At 38.9% G+C, this 20,931-nt stretch overlaps 1 protein-coding gene across 1 annotated transcript; it reads left to right on the top strand.

Moving 5' to 3' along the window:
- The first annotated feature begins 832 nt into the window (after positions 1–832).
- Positions 833–14,875, top strand: dctn2 (dynactin 2 (p50)). Its single transcript, XM_067586867.1, has 14 exons — positions 833–1,061; positions 1,374–1,442; positions 4,751–4,847; positions 6,074–6,135; positions 6,360–6,458; positions 7,443–7,603; positions 8,293–8,446; positions 8,619–8,684; positions 8,926–8,964; positions 9,184–9,261; positions 9,891–9,962; positions 11,111–11,213; positions 12,326–12,417; positions 14,009–14,875. The coding sequence occupies exons 1-14, from the start codon at positions 1,026–1,028 to the stop codon at positions 14,093–14,095; spliced, it is 1,215 nt and encodes a 404-aa protein (XP_067442968.1). The 5' UTR covers positions 833–1,025; the 3' UTR covers positions 14,096–14,875.
- The last annotated feature ends 6,056 nt before the right edge of the window (positions 14,876–20,931 follow it).

Here is a 20,931-nt window from a genome sequence, read left to right as displayed (position 1 = left end):
CCAAGGCAAGAATGAATACAACTGAGATGTATAGTAAGCTTACATAAAAAAAGAGGAACATATCATTTTATCAATATCAATAACATTTAAGACATTTGTAGTGAAAGATGTGATGGTATGTAACAAATAGGGTACATAATATCAGTGCAAAACATTTTACTTTTTGATCTAATAGTGTTTATAAGATTTTGCCCTGATCTGGAAAAAGATTCAATGCGGTTCTTGCTTGGAAGGTTTATGTGGTTGTTTCTCCTCGAGTGTGGCCCCTAATAAGGGCCACTTTCATTGAAATGATAAATCAAAAGTAGGTAAAAACTTTGAGCTCTGAAAAATATTGTAGTATAAATATTACTCAAGCTAGAAACCTATGAGAACGGCAGTACAGTAGTGGCATATCATACTGTATATTCTATATTTACATATGCTGTAAATCTGCAAGAGAGTGAACGGGACCATTTTTCCATCAGAGTGATTCATCTTGGTAATCCACCATCTTTGGCTCATTGATTGAATAGCTTGGTCGGGCATTTAGCGCCACCGTGTGACTACTCTGTTACAACTCAACCACGAAGCATTTTCAAAAATAAAGGCAAAATAATTTTGTTATTAGAGCGAATCAGTTGTTAAAAGCAAGACGAGTGCAACATAAAATACAGTTTTTGACGGGGGAATTCATTTACAATGATGCTAACATCCGTAAATCGTATTGGTCAAACGGTACGCATGCGCAGCGATGCCCTACTTTTTCGGGGATGTTTGTTTTGTTGGCTGTGGCAGGCCGCCGAACTGTTTCCCGTGGATGTAGCCAACACAACACCGCCCATTCGCCAACGCTTGCTAGAAACCCAACGCACACGCTGTCAAATGAAGCAAGTGACCACATCAGCCGGCTGAGAGACTGCTGGCTCATCTATCGATAGCTTTTGTTACAGTTTGATTCGGTTCATCGATCATTTGAACGTTTTAAGGATCGTTTATATATTCTTTCCTGATTTGTTGGTCTCGTCTTTGCTTCCCAACCAACAATGGCTGATCCTAAATACGCCAATTTGCCAGGAATTGTAAGTGGCTAACGCTAGCAGACAGATTAGCTAGGTTGCTATCTGGCAACGTTAGCTCAAAGCGGTGACAGCTAACGGCTAAGTTAGCCAACACCCCTGCTATTATTATTGTTTGCACTGACTATACAACTAACAATTGTACATTATTAGTTACTAACTGTGCAGCTGACGTAGTGTGGTGTGATACAAGCCACCAGAAAACAAGTGTTAGCAAATACGTGTTGTTGTATGGGCCAGGGCGTTGGCCAGGCTAACGGCAATAAACACAATATCTGATCGCATAATGCTTATTTGTCTTAATTGTTTCAACAGGCATTTAACGAACCGGACGTGTACGAGACTGGTGACCTTCCAGAAGATGACCAGGCTCAGTTTGAGTCGGTAAGGGGACGTTTTGAATACACTGGATCTGTCAATTTGAATGCTGTTAGCTTACGTTAATTCGCTCTATATTAAGTAAATAACGCTAAGTATTTATGTATCATATAACAGATAAAGTAACGTTACTGATTTCTGCATTATAATCAGTGTGCATTAACACCCAAACCATGCAATCACTTTGTTTACTGTTACTACCTATGTGGCAAGTAATTCATTGTAGCATCAGTTTAGCAAAACTGAATTAATACACCTCAATAATCTGATCAACAACTGAGCTGTATGAAACAGTGTCACTGCATTTGTGCTGTCCTCACTAACTCTGTAGGAAAAATAATAAGTTTGTCCTTTGTTTTGTCTGAAAGATGCACTGTATGTCCCATCCAAACACCATTAAATATAAGGTTTGAGGGAACAAAACGTACTAGTTAGTTAGTTTATAACTCTGTCACGATAATGGTTTGATGTCATCAAACTGTTGAAATCTATCAGCAATCTGAAATTAATGGCAGCATCTCTAGAGTTCAGTATTTTTTTTAACAGCGCTATAAGCACTTTGCTAACAGTAAAGCATTGTTATTGGTCAGACTGTTTTGAAACATGTTTGGGCTGTTCGCTGATCAGCTGAGTGAAACCTAACTGGAATCTTCCCTTCCATGTTTCCACATTCGTTCCTCCCATACCTTTGCCCTTGTTTTGACCCTTACCCACCCTTCCTGGAACCATAGTTTGTACAAGTAAGAGTGGCTCCATTTTACTCTCAGTGAGCTTAATGCCATGCTTTTTATGCATGTTTACGTAATCTCATATCCACTTTTCCAACCTCTATTGACTGGGATGAAATGAGAAATAGACTGATGGAGTGCCCCCTTTTTGTGCTCTGTAATTCATCAATTTATGATTGTTTTGAAGTGCAACGAATTGATTCTTTTCCTCCTTTTTGAGTTGCTCATTTAAACTTTTAAGGGCATAATGATGTTGATGGGTTTTCAGCAACACTATATTTTCCTCTTTCACTGACAAAGCAGTGAAGGCTAAAAAGTGTGTCTGTGTGAGTGTGAGACACTACCAGGAGAAAGAAGTGTTTGTTTGTCTCAAATTTTTCCCTTTTAACCTGTCATGCTCTAACAATTGCTTCCTGGCTAACCACACTATTCTGACTAACTGGACATTTAAAGGTCTCTACACACTGTGCGATAACTGTAATCTTGCAGGTTTATTGCATGTCACACTAAATCATGGTCACAGTCTGTGTCAGACTGTACATTATCAATTTTTAGGCATGGGAGATTGTATTATAAATATCTGGTGAATAGTAGTGCTATGGTTGAAAAATAAAATGTGACACAGACACATTTTCAGCTCATATCTTCACCCCAGTTTTTTGAAAATGCAGCCAAACATAAAACAGGCTCTGGCCATAGTGCTAACACATTTTGAGTCCCACAAACTTCTTTTTTGTTTTCCTTCCATCTTTTTATCTAAAGTTTTTGATTAAACTTTAGTCAAAAAAGTGCATATGATGCTGCATCACTTATTTTGCATTCATCCCATTTTCCAATTAATTGATTTGTAGACGTTGGTCATTGAAGTAGCGCCATTGTGAGATTTTGTTTCTAAATTTCTGACACAGTCAAGATATTGACAGTGGTTGCCAAAGCTCAAATGGACCGCTGGTGTCTCACAGTGTGATCTAAGACCACTGTTTTTGATGCATGGCCAAAGATTTCACCTTGTTTCCCCTACAGTTTTTGTTTGGGAAAGCCCAAGATCGCACAGTGTACAGGGGCCTTGGATATACTTGGATACATTAACTGCTTTGGTTTAGTCTAGCAGATCCCTCATTTAGGTTAAACTGCATGCTGGTAAGAGTTTACCTGAGCTGAATGACTTATGATAGATATTAAAGTCTGTAACATAACACATTTTAGTGTTTTCAGGCCCTTCTTAACTTCTTTTAGGCACCTTTAATCCACCTGTTACCATTCATTCTGACTCATGTGTTGTCTTTTTTAAAACACCAATCCCCTGCATCCATAGAATAATGTTGTGAGACCAGCAATGCCCTCCATAGGAGCATATGGTCGCACTGCATTATGAAGTACACTTTATTATCAAAAGAGAAAGTAACTCGGTGGTGTTAATGGACCATCACACCACTCTGAATTGGGGAAGAGAGAAAGAACTGGAGACATCATAAGTGTCTGAACAAAATGTCTCCAGGGTTTTTAGCAGCCGCTCTCAGAACACTGCTTTCTTTCTTATCTTTCCCCAACCCTGGCCAACTGTTCCTGTTGTGTGCATGGCATGTGATAACCACATTAATCTGTGTTGTCTCTCTCTCTCTCTCTCTCTCTCTCTTTCTTTCCCCCCTACTTTTTTCTCTCCCTCTGCTCTTCCGTTACTTTCTCTAACTCTCTTTGGAAACCCAAGGAGCTGGTAAGAGCCTGACTAACTCTCCTCCGCTTCCTCCCCCTCCCTCCCTACATCTGTGTAACTGTCTTGTGTTCTGCGTGTTTTGTTGGTCTGTCTTTTTTTTAGCAATCTGTGTGTGAGCTCGGACTCATGTCATCTATCTGTTTGTGTCAGTGGTGTTTTAATCCTATCCACGGTTTCTAGTTCATCATAATTGATCACTAGAAAGTTTCGATCAACAGATCCACAGTCTTGTGTGCTCCCCAAGATCACTAATCAAAGAATTGTCATTTAGAAAAGAAATCGTAATGGCTTCCAGCTTTGGTTCTGCCTTTTTCATTCAAATAACATTGTTTTTTTTTTGTTTTTTTACCATTGTAGACTTATACCACATGAATTACATATTTTTATGATGAATTAAACATTTTAAAGATGGTCTTAAGATGACACAATCAGGCCCAGTTGAAACTATGGCTGTGATATCTATTATTTTTTGCTAATTTGTCTCTTGCCTGCTGGTATTCTAAATCATGTGGAAATCATATTGTTCTCTTCAAGTCAAGTTGTAGATTTTCATGATTTATGGCTATAATGGCTTTAAATTTCAGAGAGTATCTGACCTTGGTAAGCAATGATACACCTGTTGGGTCAGCCGTATATTTCAGTATCTTTAAATCATTTTTCTGGGGCAATGATCAAGTATAGGATTTCTTCTCAGATTTTGCAAACCTGTCAACATATTTCAAGTCTACCTTGGGCTTTGAGACTTTTTTGACTCACTGGCTCAACAAGTAAAAGGAAATTTTTAAGTCTTTGCTGTCTCTATAGTCTAACTTGCCCTTTATGATATTGTGAGTATGTTCATCTGACTTTATTTCTTGGGATTTCAATGACAGGAGGAGCTCTGCAGTGACAGCGTGGAGAGGATTGTGGTCAACCCCAACGCAGCCTATGACAAGTTCAAAGACAAGCACATCAGCACCAAGGGACTTGGTCAGTTCATAGTGGACAACTTAACTTATTAACTTAATTGACTTACTTAAGGATGAGGCTGGAGTTATAATACTTTTTTTTTTCGTTTTGGCAACAAATCCCATGAGAAGACTAAAACCAACATTATGTTATGACTCAATACTGTCTGACTTTCTTACCCCATCTGTGGCACTCAGCTGCAAACCCGTTCATTCCCACTGAAGAATTAAATATTTGGAAACTATATATATATATATATATATCAAAAATATAGTTTAATTTTTTTAAAAGGCTAAGCTACACTACTGGGGACTATGTTTTTTTTTTTTTAGTGACCGTTACTTAAACTGGAGTAAATGGTGCGTTTGTTGTGGACTATTTTCACCTGCGGATTAATATATATTTGATGCATTGGGTATTTTTGACACTAAGGTGGCGTATGTGAGATTGACTCTTAATAAACTAAAGTATCTAGGTTCATGGTAATGGAAAAAAAGGACGACAGTAATATACAGAAGAATAAATTACATCAGGCCTTGATTACACAGGTAGTAATTTTTAGTAGGATGAATTCATTGTTGGTTTTGGTCTTTTAATGAGATTTGTTGGTGATAAAATGTATTTATCTCCAGCCTTATCCTTTAAGGTAAGCACAACATTGCCTTTAGTAAGAGCAAACACATAGTTTCTAAATATTTAAATGTTAAGTAGGAATGAATTGGAGCTGAGTGCCATAGATTGGGTAAGAAAGTCAGACAATATTGAGATTCATAACATAATGTTGGGTTTAGTCATGTCATGGGATTTGTTGCCAAAACAACAGTTGGAGCAAATTAATTGCAGATTATGAATATAAAATATCACTAAGACTGCACTGGAAAAGTTTATCAAGTCAGACTATTCTTTTCTAGCATGGCTATCTTGCTTTCATCAGGGTGTTGTCTAAGACGGTTTCCAGTTTAATCATCAACAGACTTATCTATTAGTCATGTGAATTATATGTCACCATAAACAGCAAGTATAAGAAACAACAGTACTATCATTTCTCAATTGAGAACTTAAGATAATACAAGAGCTGCTGTTTTTGCTCTTCTTTTATGGCTATATCAAAACTGATCCCTGCTTTAGTCGATTTATAACCACAAATCTTGCAGCGGCTCAGACTGGGCTTCATACTGACCAGTAGGTTTGTTTTTTTTGGTCTATTTCTCACTTTCTCTTACAACCTATTTGTCTCCTTCTCACAGACTTCTCAGACAGAATCAGTAAAAGCAGAAGAGTGGGCTATGAGTCAGGAGAATTTGAAATCGTGAGTACATTGTGTTCTATAGAAAGTCTTTACTTCATTTGTACTTTTAGAAGGTGTTCCATTTTGAAAGTAACAGCACCATTATAATTTTTATTTCACTCGATGCATATGTTTTCTGTTAAAGTCAAATTCTCCAGCTTGTTTCAAGGCTGCTCTGTCTCTACTAGACCCATTTTGCTGTTTGCAATATTCATATTCATTTCCCTGCTCTCATCTTTGTTAAGCTGGGAGAGGGCTGTGGAGTGAAGGAGACACCTCAGCAAAAGTATCAGCGCCTGGTGAATGAGATCCAGGAACTCAGTCAAGAGGTGGATGCCATCCAGGTGAACTGCCATTAACACACACACACACACACACACACACACACACACACACACACACACACACACACACACACACACACACACACACACACACACACATAGAGAAGCACACTTGTCCTTTGCCCGCAAGAGTCAGAATGGATTTTACAATCCAATTACCCAGCTTTTATCTTGCAGTCTGCACATAAATTCAATAGCCTTACACTGAGGGACCTTCCCCTGCTCTACTTCTTGACCATGTCATCATGTATCTATTAAAGGGAGTGCAACCTCTTGGTAAGAACAATTCCAGAGGTGTAATTTTTACACTCTGTTCATACAGTTGCACTGGTTGCCAGTGTTGTCAGTGTTTTGTGTGCACTGAAGCTTTAAATTCAACCTGACAATGAGTTTTGATTAAAACCAGTGCAAGGAGTTGATTTTCAGACTAACACAGACCCCACAACCCAGAAACTAATTAAACTTTGGGCGTCATTAACTGCACACAGAGCAGTGGATGCTGCTGTTTGAGTCTTAACACCGCATTCTAACTCGGCCTGTGAATTCATATGATTAAATGCTCGGCCCAGACGGACTTCTAGTCATCAACCCCAACATTGTTGTAGGGCTGCAACTAATGATATTTTTTTTCATTATCGATTAGTCTGTTGATTAGTTGTTTAGTCTACAAAATATCAGAAAATGGGGATAAAATGTCAACCACCGTTTCCCAAATCCCAAGGTGATGCCCTCAAATTTCTTCTGTCTAAACCACAACACAAAGATATTCACTTCATTTAGAAGATTAAAGATACCAGAACTGTTTTTCTTAAAGAATGACTCCAAACGATTAATTGATTATCAAAATATTTGGTGATTAATAGTTGGCAACTAATCAATTAATTGACTCATCATTGCAGCTCGATATTGTTGTACCCCCCCCCCATAAAATGCCATTGCTGTCTTGAAGTTGTTCAAAGATGTTGTTGTCCCTTCTGCCTCTAGGCTGCCACAAAAGAAAGCAATGCAGAGGAGCGCCTGACCCCAGTGGTACTTGCCCAGCAGGCAGCTCAGCTCAAACAGCAGCTGGTTTCTGCCCATCTTGACTCACTCCTGGGACCGCAGGCACACATCAACCTGGCTGACCCTGATGGAGCACTGGCCAGGTGAGCTGGGAAGGGATGAGAGAGAAAGAGCACAAACATCTGGCAGCTGAAACTTGATGCAACAACCTGTCAGACCGTGACAGAGGGATGAGATACTAGGCAGTAGATGGACCGAGACAGGGAGAGGAAAAGTGTAGTATGAAGAAATTTAAGGAGTCAGCAAGAGTTGGTCAGAATGAAGAGCAGGGGGATTAAATTCACTGAGCTTTGGACTATAACCCATATATTAGTAGTGAGAGTATTAAGGGTAAGGCTGTACAGCTGGTATCAGTTGGCCTTATAAACCTAGTTGATCTCTGTGTAGCACTACCTGGGGAGCACACAAATTAATGGACAGATGATTTAGGAAGGGAGATGAAAACTCAGGAAGGTGAGAGATTAACTGAGAGAAGGCATTGAGAATAGAAACATACTGCTGGTACATGTCAGACCCCAAACTGAGCACGCAGTAAGGAAAGTGATGATGGAGAGGGGAAGTTGGCAGCAACACAAGGGAGAGAGAAAAAAAAATGATGAAAATTGTCTTCTAAAAAAGATCCAAGCTCACTTTGACCTTGCAATTTACAAGAGAGTCTGAAAGTATTGAAAAGCAAGACAGAAAAGGGAGGCACAGACACAGCAGCACATGGGGCTGATAACCATATTGAACTAATAATCCTTTTGTGTCTACCTTTCCTTCTTTCCCACAGGCGTCTGCTCACCCAGCTGGAAGCGGCCAAGGGCAGCCGTGGCAGCGCCACAGGAGACGGCAAGCCAACGGCATCAGCTAAGGGCCCAGATGGAGTGGTACTCTACGAGCTACACAGCAGACCCGAGCAGGAAAAATTCAATGAGTCGGCCAAGGTAAAGTGGAAAGGGAGTGTTTTGTTTTCGTTTTCATGAGAGGAATGTCAGAATATTTGATGGCAATAAAAAGGACAATAGGCAGGAAGGTATGTGCGTGGGTGTTTGCGTGTGTTTTTGTGGGAAGCTGTTGTCACTGCCAGCCATGTGATGCCTTGTTCTATCCCTGTAGATGGCGGAATTGGAGAAGCGTCTAGCTGAGCTGGAGATAGCTGTTGGCTCAGGATCAGACAAGCAGGTAAACACGGACTCACACACAGTCATTACACACATCCTCCCTAATGCTTTTCTCTCTTATTCACACTAATTCTGTTGATCTGCTTCTCTCTTTCACTCTCACGCCACCAGAATTTTCATGCTCCCGTTGCTGTGTAACCATCCACAAAGAGAAATTGAAATAAAATCTTCCACTTGATTTATGTAAATTATGGGGGCGGCTCCATTGTCTGCTGTTAAAATAAATGTGTTTTATATTGTAGGGACCTTTGAGTGCTGGCATACAAGGAGCCAGTTTGATGGTGAGTAGTGAACTACTTTCTTTTGGAACATGTATGCAGTTTGTGTATTCATAACTCTGTATCTGATGTGCAGCCAGAGAACTGGGTCATACTTCAAAGATGACATCAGTTCCAAACAGTTTGTTTATTGCTGTGCTAGTAGGAAGAACACAAAGTTTGGGGCCCAAGCTTATATATAACTTGTGTCTGTTTGACTGTGCCTGTATGTGTTTGTATCAGGATACCTTAGAGCTCCTGCAGGCGAGGGTCAGTGCGCTGGACTCCGCTACTCTGGATCAAGTGGAGGCCAGACTGCAGGTACAACTACAGAGTTCTATGAGAAGCTCAATATTTTATGTCTTGGCAGTCAGTACAGAGATAAGTCCAGGATGTGACAAAATAATGGGTGCCGGTTTGTCAGGGTCTGGCAAAGGTGTCATCCAGTTAGATTTCTGAGACATCTTTCAGAGTGTGAAAGCTTTTTTGACTAATGATTGTCATCCAGTGAATCAAAAGCTGTCTCATATGCATGCTCTATCTTTTTAACTACAGATGTGAAAAAATTGTTTTTTTAAATCATTCATTTCTTACAGCAGTGACTGGACAATGGCTCCTAGTGGTTAGGTGGTTAACTGTTATTATAGTACTGACCCACACTATGGATGACTGAATGATTAAATTACTAAAACTCACAAATGCATTTGATTTGTGAAATACTGATAAATATTGAGCTTTAAAAAGGTGTTTTTGTAAGTTGTAAGTATCTTGATTTCCATATGGAAATGTAGCCTGCTGTGTGAACCTGTCATCAGTTTCACCACCATATTTCCCACAGTGTTGACATTTATCTAATCAATCACGTTTTTTCCATTATGCATCTAAATGCCTTTAAAATGCCACCACTCACACAATTGGCATAAATGACTTTTTTTCCCCTCTCATTTTAGAGTGTCCTTGGAAAGATGAATGAGATTGCCAAACACAAAGCAGCCATTGAGGATGCTGATACACAAAACAAGGTATGTAATCTTTTGAGTTTAATTCCCAAACTGTGCACAACCATTAATACACACTAAATGCAATAATAATCTCAGGTGCTCTCATATTTTAAAAGACAGCTTCCAGGGACATAAAGTCCTCCTGTTATTTCCTTTGCACCAAAACACTTTCAAATGGAAGATTGTCCTTGCAGATACCTGCAGTCATAAGAGCTAAGATATTTTTGTCAGGAAGTTGTATAATATATCTATTAATCTTGTAGCCTCACAGAAGATAATCTGGCTCATACAGGCAGCCAGACTAACCAGTGAAGAGAAGCCATATGTTAAATTTGAATTAGTCTTTAACTAACAGCTGCTGTAGCCTATAAGCAGTCTGAGTCTATTTGGTGGTTTGTTAATTTAGAGTCAGTATCTCTTAATGAATTAAACCTTTTCAGGTTGTCATGTTAGATCCAGTTTTAAAGTCTGTGTGATATCTGTGACTTTTGGGCAGAAACTTTTCTAAAGTGCTGCACACTCAATAGGCCAGTAGAGGGCATGCCATGCTAATTATATCATTATAGGTAATGGCAAACTCATGCAAAGTGTTTTATTGTTCATATATTTTAAGGTTATTGTACTTTTGCTGTTTGATTATTTCAGATAAATACTGTAATTGCGATTTACTGATTAGTGTGACATAATTACTTGTAGGATAATCTATAATAATGTCATTGAAAGCACAATAACCACGCCCATGTCCTAAGCCAAAACCTACAGCAGAGAGTGAACAGATCATCCGAACAAAGCTCTAATAAGGGCAAAATTTCAAGTAGTGTAAGACTATTTCTGGCATTCTGTGCTACTGCAAAGTTGGAGTCAAGTTGGTGTTACTGTTGATCATCTGATTATCAGTGTAGGTGTGTACAGGCGAGCTTGAAAGAATAACCACAATGTCGCCTCACTGCTCAAATGTGTTACACAGCAAAATTGTCACACTAACACCATATTTATTAAAGACTGCGTGGTGGGAATTCATTCATCAATGTGTATCAGTACAATGATTATTACATCATCATAAAAACTAAGGAAAAACCTGGGGCTTTGGGGAAAGTAAACATTTCCTTTTAGTCTTTTGGCAAGAGGGTTTTCTCTTGGTATTAACTGTGTGTGTATTTACCCGTCAGGTGTCGCAGCTTTATGACGTGGTGCAGAAGTGGGATGCCATGTCCACTTCTATACCTCAGGTGGTGCAGAGGCTTGTGGCTGTCAAGGAGTTGCATGAGCAAGGTAACGCACTGAAACTCAAGATTTGCTTTGTGCCCTCACATAACAGTGAAAGCTATGACACAATACGAGTTGTTTATGTGGGAGAGGTTACTGTCAGATCACTTTGGTCCTTAACAGTATATGAGTGTACTGGTGTTGAGTAATTGGTAGATATTGCAAATACTGTCATAATATTGCTCTAGGAGCATATTTCACCGCAGTAAGGATCATAACAATGAAAACTTGGATCATTTATGTTCTATTCCTTTATGTGAGTGTAGAAGAACCTTGAAATGGCACCCAAGAGAGTTCAAGGAGAAGATGTATTTAGGTTAGTGGGGGGTGGGGGAGTGCCATTAAAGATTCAAAATATGTACAATGAAACCACAGAACATAACAGGATGTGAACCCGGATCATGTTTGAGGCAGCATCTGTGCTGGGAAGTAATACTTAGTCTGGAAAATTTGCATTCACAATGGGAACGTCTGTGTGTGAGACAAAAGATGAAAACTAAGCGAAAATGGGATTCAGACAGATAATGGAATTAGCCGAAACCATGCCATTCTATTACAACAAAGGGCAAAATATCAGTGAAAGGGAGATTCAAAATGGTAATAGAATTAGACTAAATCTTGCAATACTGTTAAACACCCCCTTGGGGAGAAAGAGATGCATGATATTTTAGATCACATTATCATCTTTTTATTATTTAGCACATGAAAGCAGAACCTTGGCATTAATAGATTGTATTGATAATTCATTTCTGAGAGCTGAAAGAGGTCATTTATCATCCAGCCTCCCTTTGCACCGATTTGTCACAGTCTGAAGCTAAAGTGTTCTTCACTCAATAGGGTTCAGCTGCACTGATTTCTTTCCTCCCTATTTCTCTCTCCTGACCTTTCTTTCATGATGAAGGCAAACAAGTGAAATTCTAAAAGTTTTTTTATCTTTCAAGCAGTCATTCATCAGCTAAGATTAATCGCTAAGAAAAAAGCAAAGATAACACTGCATCTTTTAAAAGAAATTTGTTAATTTGAGAACCAATACTCCATCCAATTTATACTTTCTCCCTCTCTCTCCACTCCTGTCTCATGATTTCTCTTCATCCAACCCCCCCCCCTCTGTCTCGTAGCCATGCAGTTTGGCCAGCTGCTGACCCACCTGGACACCACCCAGCAGATGATCAACAACTCTCTGAAGGACAATAACACCCTGCTAACACAGGTAACAAGTTCAAGCTGGCATTTCTTAAATGTATTTGGACATAATCCATTTCTAACTGAACTTAATTTTAACAATCTTTAACACTAAAATGCAGTGTCACATGTGAGCCATTGGCATCACTATTAAAGTGCTTTCAGATTGTGAGCAGTTATCGCAGGTGAAGAGGTGTATATCAGGTAGCCTGCACAGATACAAGTAAAACCTGCTCTTGTGTCGTTTCAATCTGTGTGGTTTCTGTGGCCACAGTGGAGGTGGCAGCAATAACCGCTCATTGTCTGAAAGTTCCCCCAGTGAGGCCAGTGGAACTGCAGGTTTGTCTCATTGGTATACACACAAAAAGACTACAAACCATAGATTAACTGCTGTCACATTAGAGCAGCTAATCTCTTCATACATCAAACACAAGTGGCAATCTCCGGGACTTAAAAATGAAGCCAACACGCAAGTGCCAAAAACTGCAGCATCCCAAATGGCCACTTGAGGCTGGCTCCAAAAGCAAGTCAATCCCCATAGACCCCCATGTTAAAATGCCCAACTTTACAGCAGAAATAAACATGCTTACAGCCTGTTACAAAAAAACGGTTTTGGTCTCTATAGCTAATTTACCCTTTCATGACAACTGTAGGGGGTGAATTTTTTTATAACTCATTCATTTAAATTTTATTAAGCCGTAAAGTAATGCATAATTAAGGACATGGCCGCTTTGCGTGACAGGTCACTAGCTGCTAGGTGGCTTGTTTCAGCACCTCAGCTCCAACTCTTTGCCCATTTTGGATCAGCTGGGAGTTGGTGGAGTCAGGCACTGCCAAGATGGCTTCAAAACCTCTCTTCAGAAACCACTGGGTGACGTCACAGTGGCCATATTTTTTACAATCTGTGATCAAACCTCAACATGTAGCAAGCACAGTTACTCTTCAGGCTCCTGGTACAACATTGTCATTCAATGATGACTTTTAATAGCATTTCTAGTAATTGTGTTTTAACTGCTCTATGAAATTCACTTTGCATCCATTTATATAAATATATCTAATAGTTCTGCAGCTAACAATTATGAAGATTTTTTTTAATTAAAAAAGCTGCAAATCCTCACACTGACGAGGCTGGAACCAGTGAATATGTTGTATTTTTTGTTGATCAAACAACTCAAGCGATTAATTGTTAATTAAAATTGTTGCAGTGAAAGATGCTTGTTGTGCAAAACACAACATTAGAGATCTTTTATGTTTTTATGAGAAGTGTAAGCGAGGAAAATACATCTCCTGCAATAGTCTTGTGCCGCTGTTCGCTGTGCAGGCAACAGGATGTTGACTGCAGCTCACTTAATGGCCACCGGTGTCACTAATGAGAAGGAATTTCTGATTCTTACAAATAGAACCTTTAAATCTATCATTGTCACTTTTTCCACTAGCATAGCTTCCCTCCCGTCACTTCTCTCTATTCTGCCCAGATCAATATATTTCTCCTGTAAACTTGTACACCTACATCTCCTCCAAACTCTTGACTCTTCCTGTCTTCCCTCTATTTCACTGCTCACCTAACTGGCTTTTACCCCCCTCCCCTCTCTCTCTCTCTCTCTGTGTCTCTCTCTCAGGTCCAGCAGACGATGAAGGAAAACCTGGGGGCTATAGAGGAGAACTTTGCTGCACTAGATCAGAGGATGAAGAAGCTGTCCAAATAAACAGTGGTAGTGTTTGGGCCCAAAACTAGGAGAGTGTAGAACATGGACAAATAAGAGTTGGCTGGAGAGCACAGAGGGCGGTTTGGGTTTAACTCTGTCCTTTCTGGCCATCCCTCTCTTGCTCTCTTCCTCCGCCTCTGCCTTTTTTTCACAAAGTGGAATGTTAGAAAGTTGGAGTGATGGAAAAATAAAGAAGACCAAATGTTCTTGTCCACCCTCCTTTCTTCTTCCTTTCTCTTGCATCAAATTGATATCAACTGAAAACACATTTGTCCACTACACATGCCACTGAATGCAGTCCCCTGTTAAGCTTATTGAGTTTTAGACTGGATTGGTTTTTATAATTATTAGTATTAAATATAAGAAATTCTTCCATTCCTTCTGGAGCCTCACACTATTACTGGATTTGTACTGTATACTTTGGTCAAATTAAACGGATCACAGTAATGTTGGATTGATAGATGACACATTGGAGATGTACACATTGGAGATGTTGTCAACTGTGTAGAAAATAATAAAAAAAAAAAAAGATCTACTGTCTTGCAGTATTGTAGCAGGAGCACATTGTGCGAGTGTCAGGGCCAAGTCACGGAAGGAAAGCTTGTAAATATGCCTGTGTACCTTATTGTTTCTTCACGCTCAGTCGCTTGTAACTATATTATTATGACTGAGATCAGATGCCACATGCAAAACTTTTAATCTGCTTTGTCATTGCCTACAAGTCAACTGTATTGTACATCTGTGGTCATGAAAACTGATCAATAAAACAAAGTGCGATAAGCTTGGCCCCTCTTTATTTCATGGGTAAATCTTAATTTTTTTTATTTAATATTTGTAGCTGCTTGCCTGTTGTTTGTAATTACAGTTAAATACTGCACAGTATTCTTAGAAAATGACTTAACATATTGGAACGTGTTATGGTCCTCTTACTCCTCTTCCATAGAAACATTCTTCTTTTGTGAACAATATGGAAAAAAACACACTAACATGATGTAACAAAGTGGAGATAAGGTGACATACCAACTTTCAGTGAAAGCTACGAGCACAAAAACAAGTTCCTAATGATGAGTCATCTGGTTTTTTTTTGGTATTGTGGAATAATGGCCATGATACTTCATGGAAAACACCTTTTTTATGGGGAATTTCAAATTAGAAAATCACACTTGACTTAATTAAAATTTCACCCTGCTGCCACAGGATTCAAAATCATTTAGAAAAAAATTGTCTGTTCTTTTGTATTATAAAGGTATTATTATGCTCATTTATGAACACTAGATGGCAGCATAGCATTTAATAAAGCTCAGACCCATATTGAATACTGTTTTTTCATACAAGATACTACCAACTACACACCATAGATGTGAATTATTCTGCCTTACTTTTACATATTTCTCTACTATCAAATTTCCTTGCGGATATCAATTTCAGTACACCACAAGAATAGTAAATAATCTAATTTGTACAATTGTAACTTGACATTCTAGATCAGCTGGATTTGAGGTGAATGAGAAGGCTGTTTTTAGTTTATAAGACACTTCCTACTACAGAAATACTACATTTAAAAGTATTTAAAATCAGGTGAAGATGCAAACCATGAACTGCAACATTCCCAGTTTGTGTCTGGCTATGGACTTGTTGCATGTCAGTCCACATCTCTCTCTCTCTCTCTCTCTCTCTCTCTCTCTCTCTCTCTCTCTCTCTCTCTGGTCATTTCCTGCCAACTCTCTACTGTCAGCTATCTAATAATGGCATAAAAATCCCCCCCAAAATAATTACACAACCACATTTATACTTGACGGCGAATGAAGATGTGCGGCAAAGTAAAATCAGGGAACGACACAAAGGTTACAGGCCAGAAATGATAATGCATCTCTTTTCGTATTATAATGGTGGTTTTACATGCCACAAATATTCTGTTATATCATCACTCACAGAGTAAATTAATAGGAGGCACTCAGTTAATTTCCTGTGAGGTAAACCTCAAATCCATCTGGCATTATTTGCATTAAAACAAAAAAAGCTGGCTTGTGTGTGATGTCAGGTGATGGTATTAGTGACAAAGTCTGACAGATAAGATAATGTAGGGAAAGGATCAGCTGCTTCTGATGAGTCATCCAGACAAAGCAGCTCCTGTGTGTTAAGTAACAGCTACAAGACGCCACAAGTGGATTAATCGTTTACCGAGATGTGGACAGGGTTACCAAAAGAAATGTCCTCTTTAGCTGGATAGAGCCCTTTTTAAACATGTCTGCCACTGAATAAACTGGCTCTATATTAGACCTGATAAACCTCTGCTGCTGACCTTGTGGATTTCTCATTAGCAGAATATTACAGCTGCCTTCATCCTCCTGTATCACATCTTTGTTGTACTTGAAAGATCAAGTAGTGATCATGCACCCCAGCTTTCCACTCCCCCTTTCACCAGCCGTGAAAAGTGGGCTGCCTGCACAGGACATATCAAGTGTGACTTGCAGGGAATTAGATCCAGAGCTCCAACTTAGAAGGGAATGCCCTAGATGAGCACAGACATACCGTGTACTATATATCATGTTATACTGTATTTGTCCTTCTATTTTGGGTGTACTACATTGGGTCAGCCCCGCTCCATCTGTTAAGACACATTTCCACACAATTACAGACTAAGGTCTACCAAGGGGTCAGCTTAAAACATTAACAGCAACAAGAATCACAATTTTATTTTAGATTAAAGCTCCCTATGCCATGAATATGAATGAGGACAATGAATGAATGATAAAACAGAACCTCCATTGAAAAAAAACAGATGATTTTTAGCATTTTTAGCGAATATAAATCTATACAAAATTTCTTTTAGGAGGCTTTTAGTAACACAAATACCAATTAAACTCCAGTCATTCTTGATTCTATAGAAGAATTGCAGCTATGTCAGCAGCCCGCACCCACATTTACTCCACTGGACAAAGTAAATATTTAAGTCATGAGGCAGCAAAGAGCAGCTGAACACAGAAGAGGCTGTGGGGAGCACCAAACGCTCCGAAATCACCGTTTCTGGTGCTGATACGGGAAACCGAGGAGGAGAGGAAGAGAAACGATGGAGTCAGAGCCTGGAGTGTGTGTCTCGCTGCCAGTATACCCACCTGTTCATACAGACTTTTTAAAGTTTAATGCCCTACAGTCTCATGTTTGGGCTTGTTTTTGTCTTTTTTTTTTATGCCTCATCTTTGACACACATGTCTGTGCCAAGATATGATGAAATCACGGCACTGATAGTTAGATGTTAGATGGTTGTAATAACATATTTTTATTCATGTCTGTACTGTGATGTACATTTTGTGAGACAATGTCATCAAAATTATAAAAATGTCGAAAAGGAAAACAGTCTGATTGAAATGAGTTTGAACAATCGACAGGTTGTAGAAATTGATTATAGATTGAACATGTAATCAAATATTTAACTAAATTTCTAATCTATTACCTATACTGCAGTGCTTTTAATAAAAACACTAATATAAATTACATATTTTTCAACAAACGGTAGTTAAATTACTAATAATAACAATACTGGAAACACAATTGAAAATAAGCTACAGAGAAGAGAAAGCAAACAGCACAAAGGCTCCGCCATCTGTTTGTCAGATTTCCTGAATGGGTCTGGACAGGTGAGCAGCCTGGACTGAAGCGGAGAGAAGTACAGAAGATGTGTGTGGAGGTAAGCGGAGTAAAGTACCGTTGTGGGGCAGAGCGAAGGCTTTGGAGCAAATTAAAGACGGAGACAGTAGGGTGGAGAGAGGTGAGGCTCGGGAGATAAACAGGGTTTAACAGACTAACAAGATTGTCGGCAAAGTCGTCCTAAAGCTCCAAACACAGACGTCTCAGCGAGTGGATGTGACATTTAGCTGTTAAATCTGGCTAGAGATGGGATTGAGTAGTTAATATTATAAATCTTAAAGAAAAAAATTGAAAAATTTCCAACTTTGAGGGCATAAAAATAATTGACATCTTACTTGTAAAGGAGATGATAGATGAGGAAACCTCCTGAGGAAATAAAATGCAAATTTGTTGATTAATGGGCATCTTCTTCAGATAATACAGAACTGCAATATTGGCCTCAGCTGAGATGGGCATTGACAAAAAAGATGAATGCAGCAACAGCGGGGACCTAAAGCATAAAGAAAGACAAAGCACGGTTAGTCATAATTGCTGGCAAAATGTCCCATTTATACATCCTTGAAATCTCACGGTCTCGGGAACACATTTTCAAATTTAAAATGACATTTCATTGGGAAACACAGAACCGGAGATATTTAGAATATTTCTTTCACCAATGGACCAGCTTTTTTCTGATAAGGTGAGGTCTTCCTGCTTGTTGTCAGGGACTCAGGAAAAGAGGTGAAACACACAATGAGATAGGGCATGGCAGGAGAAGGGGGGGAAAAAAAAAAAAAAAAAAAGGATTTACTGTATCACCAGTACATGTTAACAGCTGTATCAGTTGGTCTCAGTTCAGAGAGGGGAAGGATTCCGACAGCTGGTGTGTGTGTGAGTGTTTGTCAGGGGGGGAAACTGGGTGTGGAGCCTTGACCAAGGGCACAGGACAGAGAGAAGAGAGTGTGGTGGCTGGAAATTCCCCAGACTCTTTCTATCTGTAAAACAAAAGGAAACAATGGCCAAGAACTGACATTTTGGGGTGGGGTGGAGTGTGTGTGTGTGTGTGTGTGTGTGTGTGTGGAGGGGGTGATGACTCAAAACATTAACAACCACTGCTGTTGATTAAAAAAAAAAATTTCATCGTTGAATGTCGGTTAAAAGTCAGGCACCATCATTAATTCTGAATCAGCGGCAGTACGACAAAGAGCTGAAAGAAAAATAAATTCCTTTCTCACTCCTTAAACAGAAAAATTAAGAATTAAAATAAATCAATATTAGTCATTGTCATTGTAGATTTTGGTTGTTTTTATACGCAAGTCTGTCATGTTATACAGTCTGGTTAAGTTATGTGGGTGTTGCCGGACTGCTTCTGGTTTTGTTTTGATTGTTTAAAAAAAAATATATTTGTGTAATATGTCACACGGTTATGTTTTGGTTATGTTTTTCTGCCAAAAAAAATCTATTAAACTCAATTATGACAAGGCATACCAATTTGTATTCTCTGGAATTAGGCTACAGCAAGAAAAACATTACAACAATGCTGTGGTAACTGATATCCTCAAATACAACCATCACTAATGAGTGAATCTCATCCACAGGAGCAGAACGCTTGTTTACACACTTGACAAGAGTGTCATAAAAAACAACAGGACATGATGTAAATAATGAGATAATTAGTTTATCTTATCTATAATTTACTATATATTTATTTATTTACTTATTTCATAGTAGAAATCTCAAATGAAAACGACTATCAATTAGAAAACAGAGACCATCATCATCATCATCAGACTATTCTGAAAAAGTGAAAATGAGGCAACCCAGATCTTGGGTTGTAAACAGTGTTTTATAATGAATACAACACAGACGACGGGACTGACAAAATAAACAGACGGCTTGGGTTGGAGAGGGAGGGGTGTAGAGAAAGTATGCTGAACTACTCAGCAACAGCCACTCAAGTCGTGACGTGTTCACGGTGCTTCCTGCAGCGCTTTAACCCGGGTCCTAGAGACAGTATTTGAGCTTTCTATTCGCTACTTGGCGCTGTTGCTATGGGGCTGTGCATGTTGAGCCGTGCACGGTGCACCATGCATGGAGAACAGTTTGTGTGCTGAGTTTGGGATTAGGGCAGAAAGTGTCAGGAGCGGGGTGAAGAGCCCGCATCAAGAGTGCAACATGACGCAACCTGGTCTAGTTTTATTGTCATTCATTTATTTATTTTTGGGTGTTGTTGTTGTCGTCGTCGCTCTTGTTTACCTTCTTAATGGCCATGATCCAAAGCTGTCATATAGGGTAACATTGACTGCGTGGCTGCTTGTATGTCTCAGATATTGACCTTGTTGACCTTCTATTATATCTCTATAAAATGTTTATATAGAAGTTTTATTGTGCGTAATATGAGTTTATGGAGACTTTATCGATTCTATTGTGCTAAGTTGTTATGTTCCTATGAGGACCCTGCATAGTGAGTTTATGTTTACAATACAGTCTATCACAGGCTATTTATATCTGCAAATGTAACATTACAGGGACTACAGTGGGTCTATAAGTGAGGGTCATACACATAGTTATGTGTGTTTTTCCCTAATCACATAACAGGACGAGCTATTAGTGATTCTTTTTTAATATCTATGGTACTCATTAGTAAGTTAATAGTGACTTTATATAGATTCTATGGTATCAGGTTATAGCTGTTGTTTATGACACTATGATTTATTATAGGCTATTTATATCTACAAATGTGATACTACAGGGACAACAGTGGGTCTATAAGTGCGACTTATAGTAAAACTAACATTTCAGTACGGAACTATGAGTGTTTATTTTTTAATAGCCACTGTATATCTGCTATATTACTGTGGCGTGTCTAGTGCTGAATAGTGTTGTTTTTTTTGTTTTTTTTTAATCAACTATAGCCTACCATAACATGCTGATGAAATTTTGTTTTGTAGTGACGTGTCAGCCTGCATAATTCTTGTACAATCGTATCTTGTATTACAGTAATGTAGAATAAAGAGAGACAAATAAATCAATAGTAATTGATAAAATGTAAATAAATAAATAAATAAAAAAGGAAAGGAAAGAAAGAAACACACCTATCAGAGACAGAACATGATGGAAAGTTTTTGTTTGTTTGTTTGTTTTTTTCTTATTGCGAACTTGTGAAGAATTGTGTTGAATTTCATGAGCAGCAGCTGAAAACATAGCCG

Source organism: Thunnus thynnus, chromosome 4 (genome assembly GCF_963924715.1).
Source record: "Thunnus thynnus chromosome 4, fThuThy2.1, whole genome shotgun sequence".
NCBI lineage: Eukaryota > Metazoa > Chordata > Actinopteri > Scombriformes > Scombridae > Thunnus > Thunnus thynnus.
Note: the sequence above shows the minus strand (reverse complement) of the source record. Positions and strands in the feature narration are given on the sequence as shown.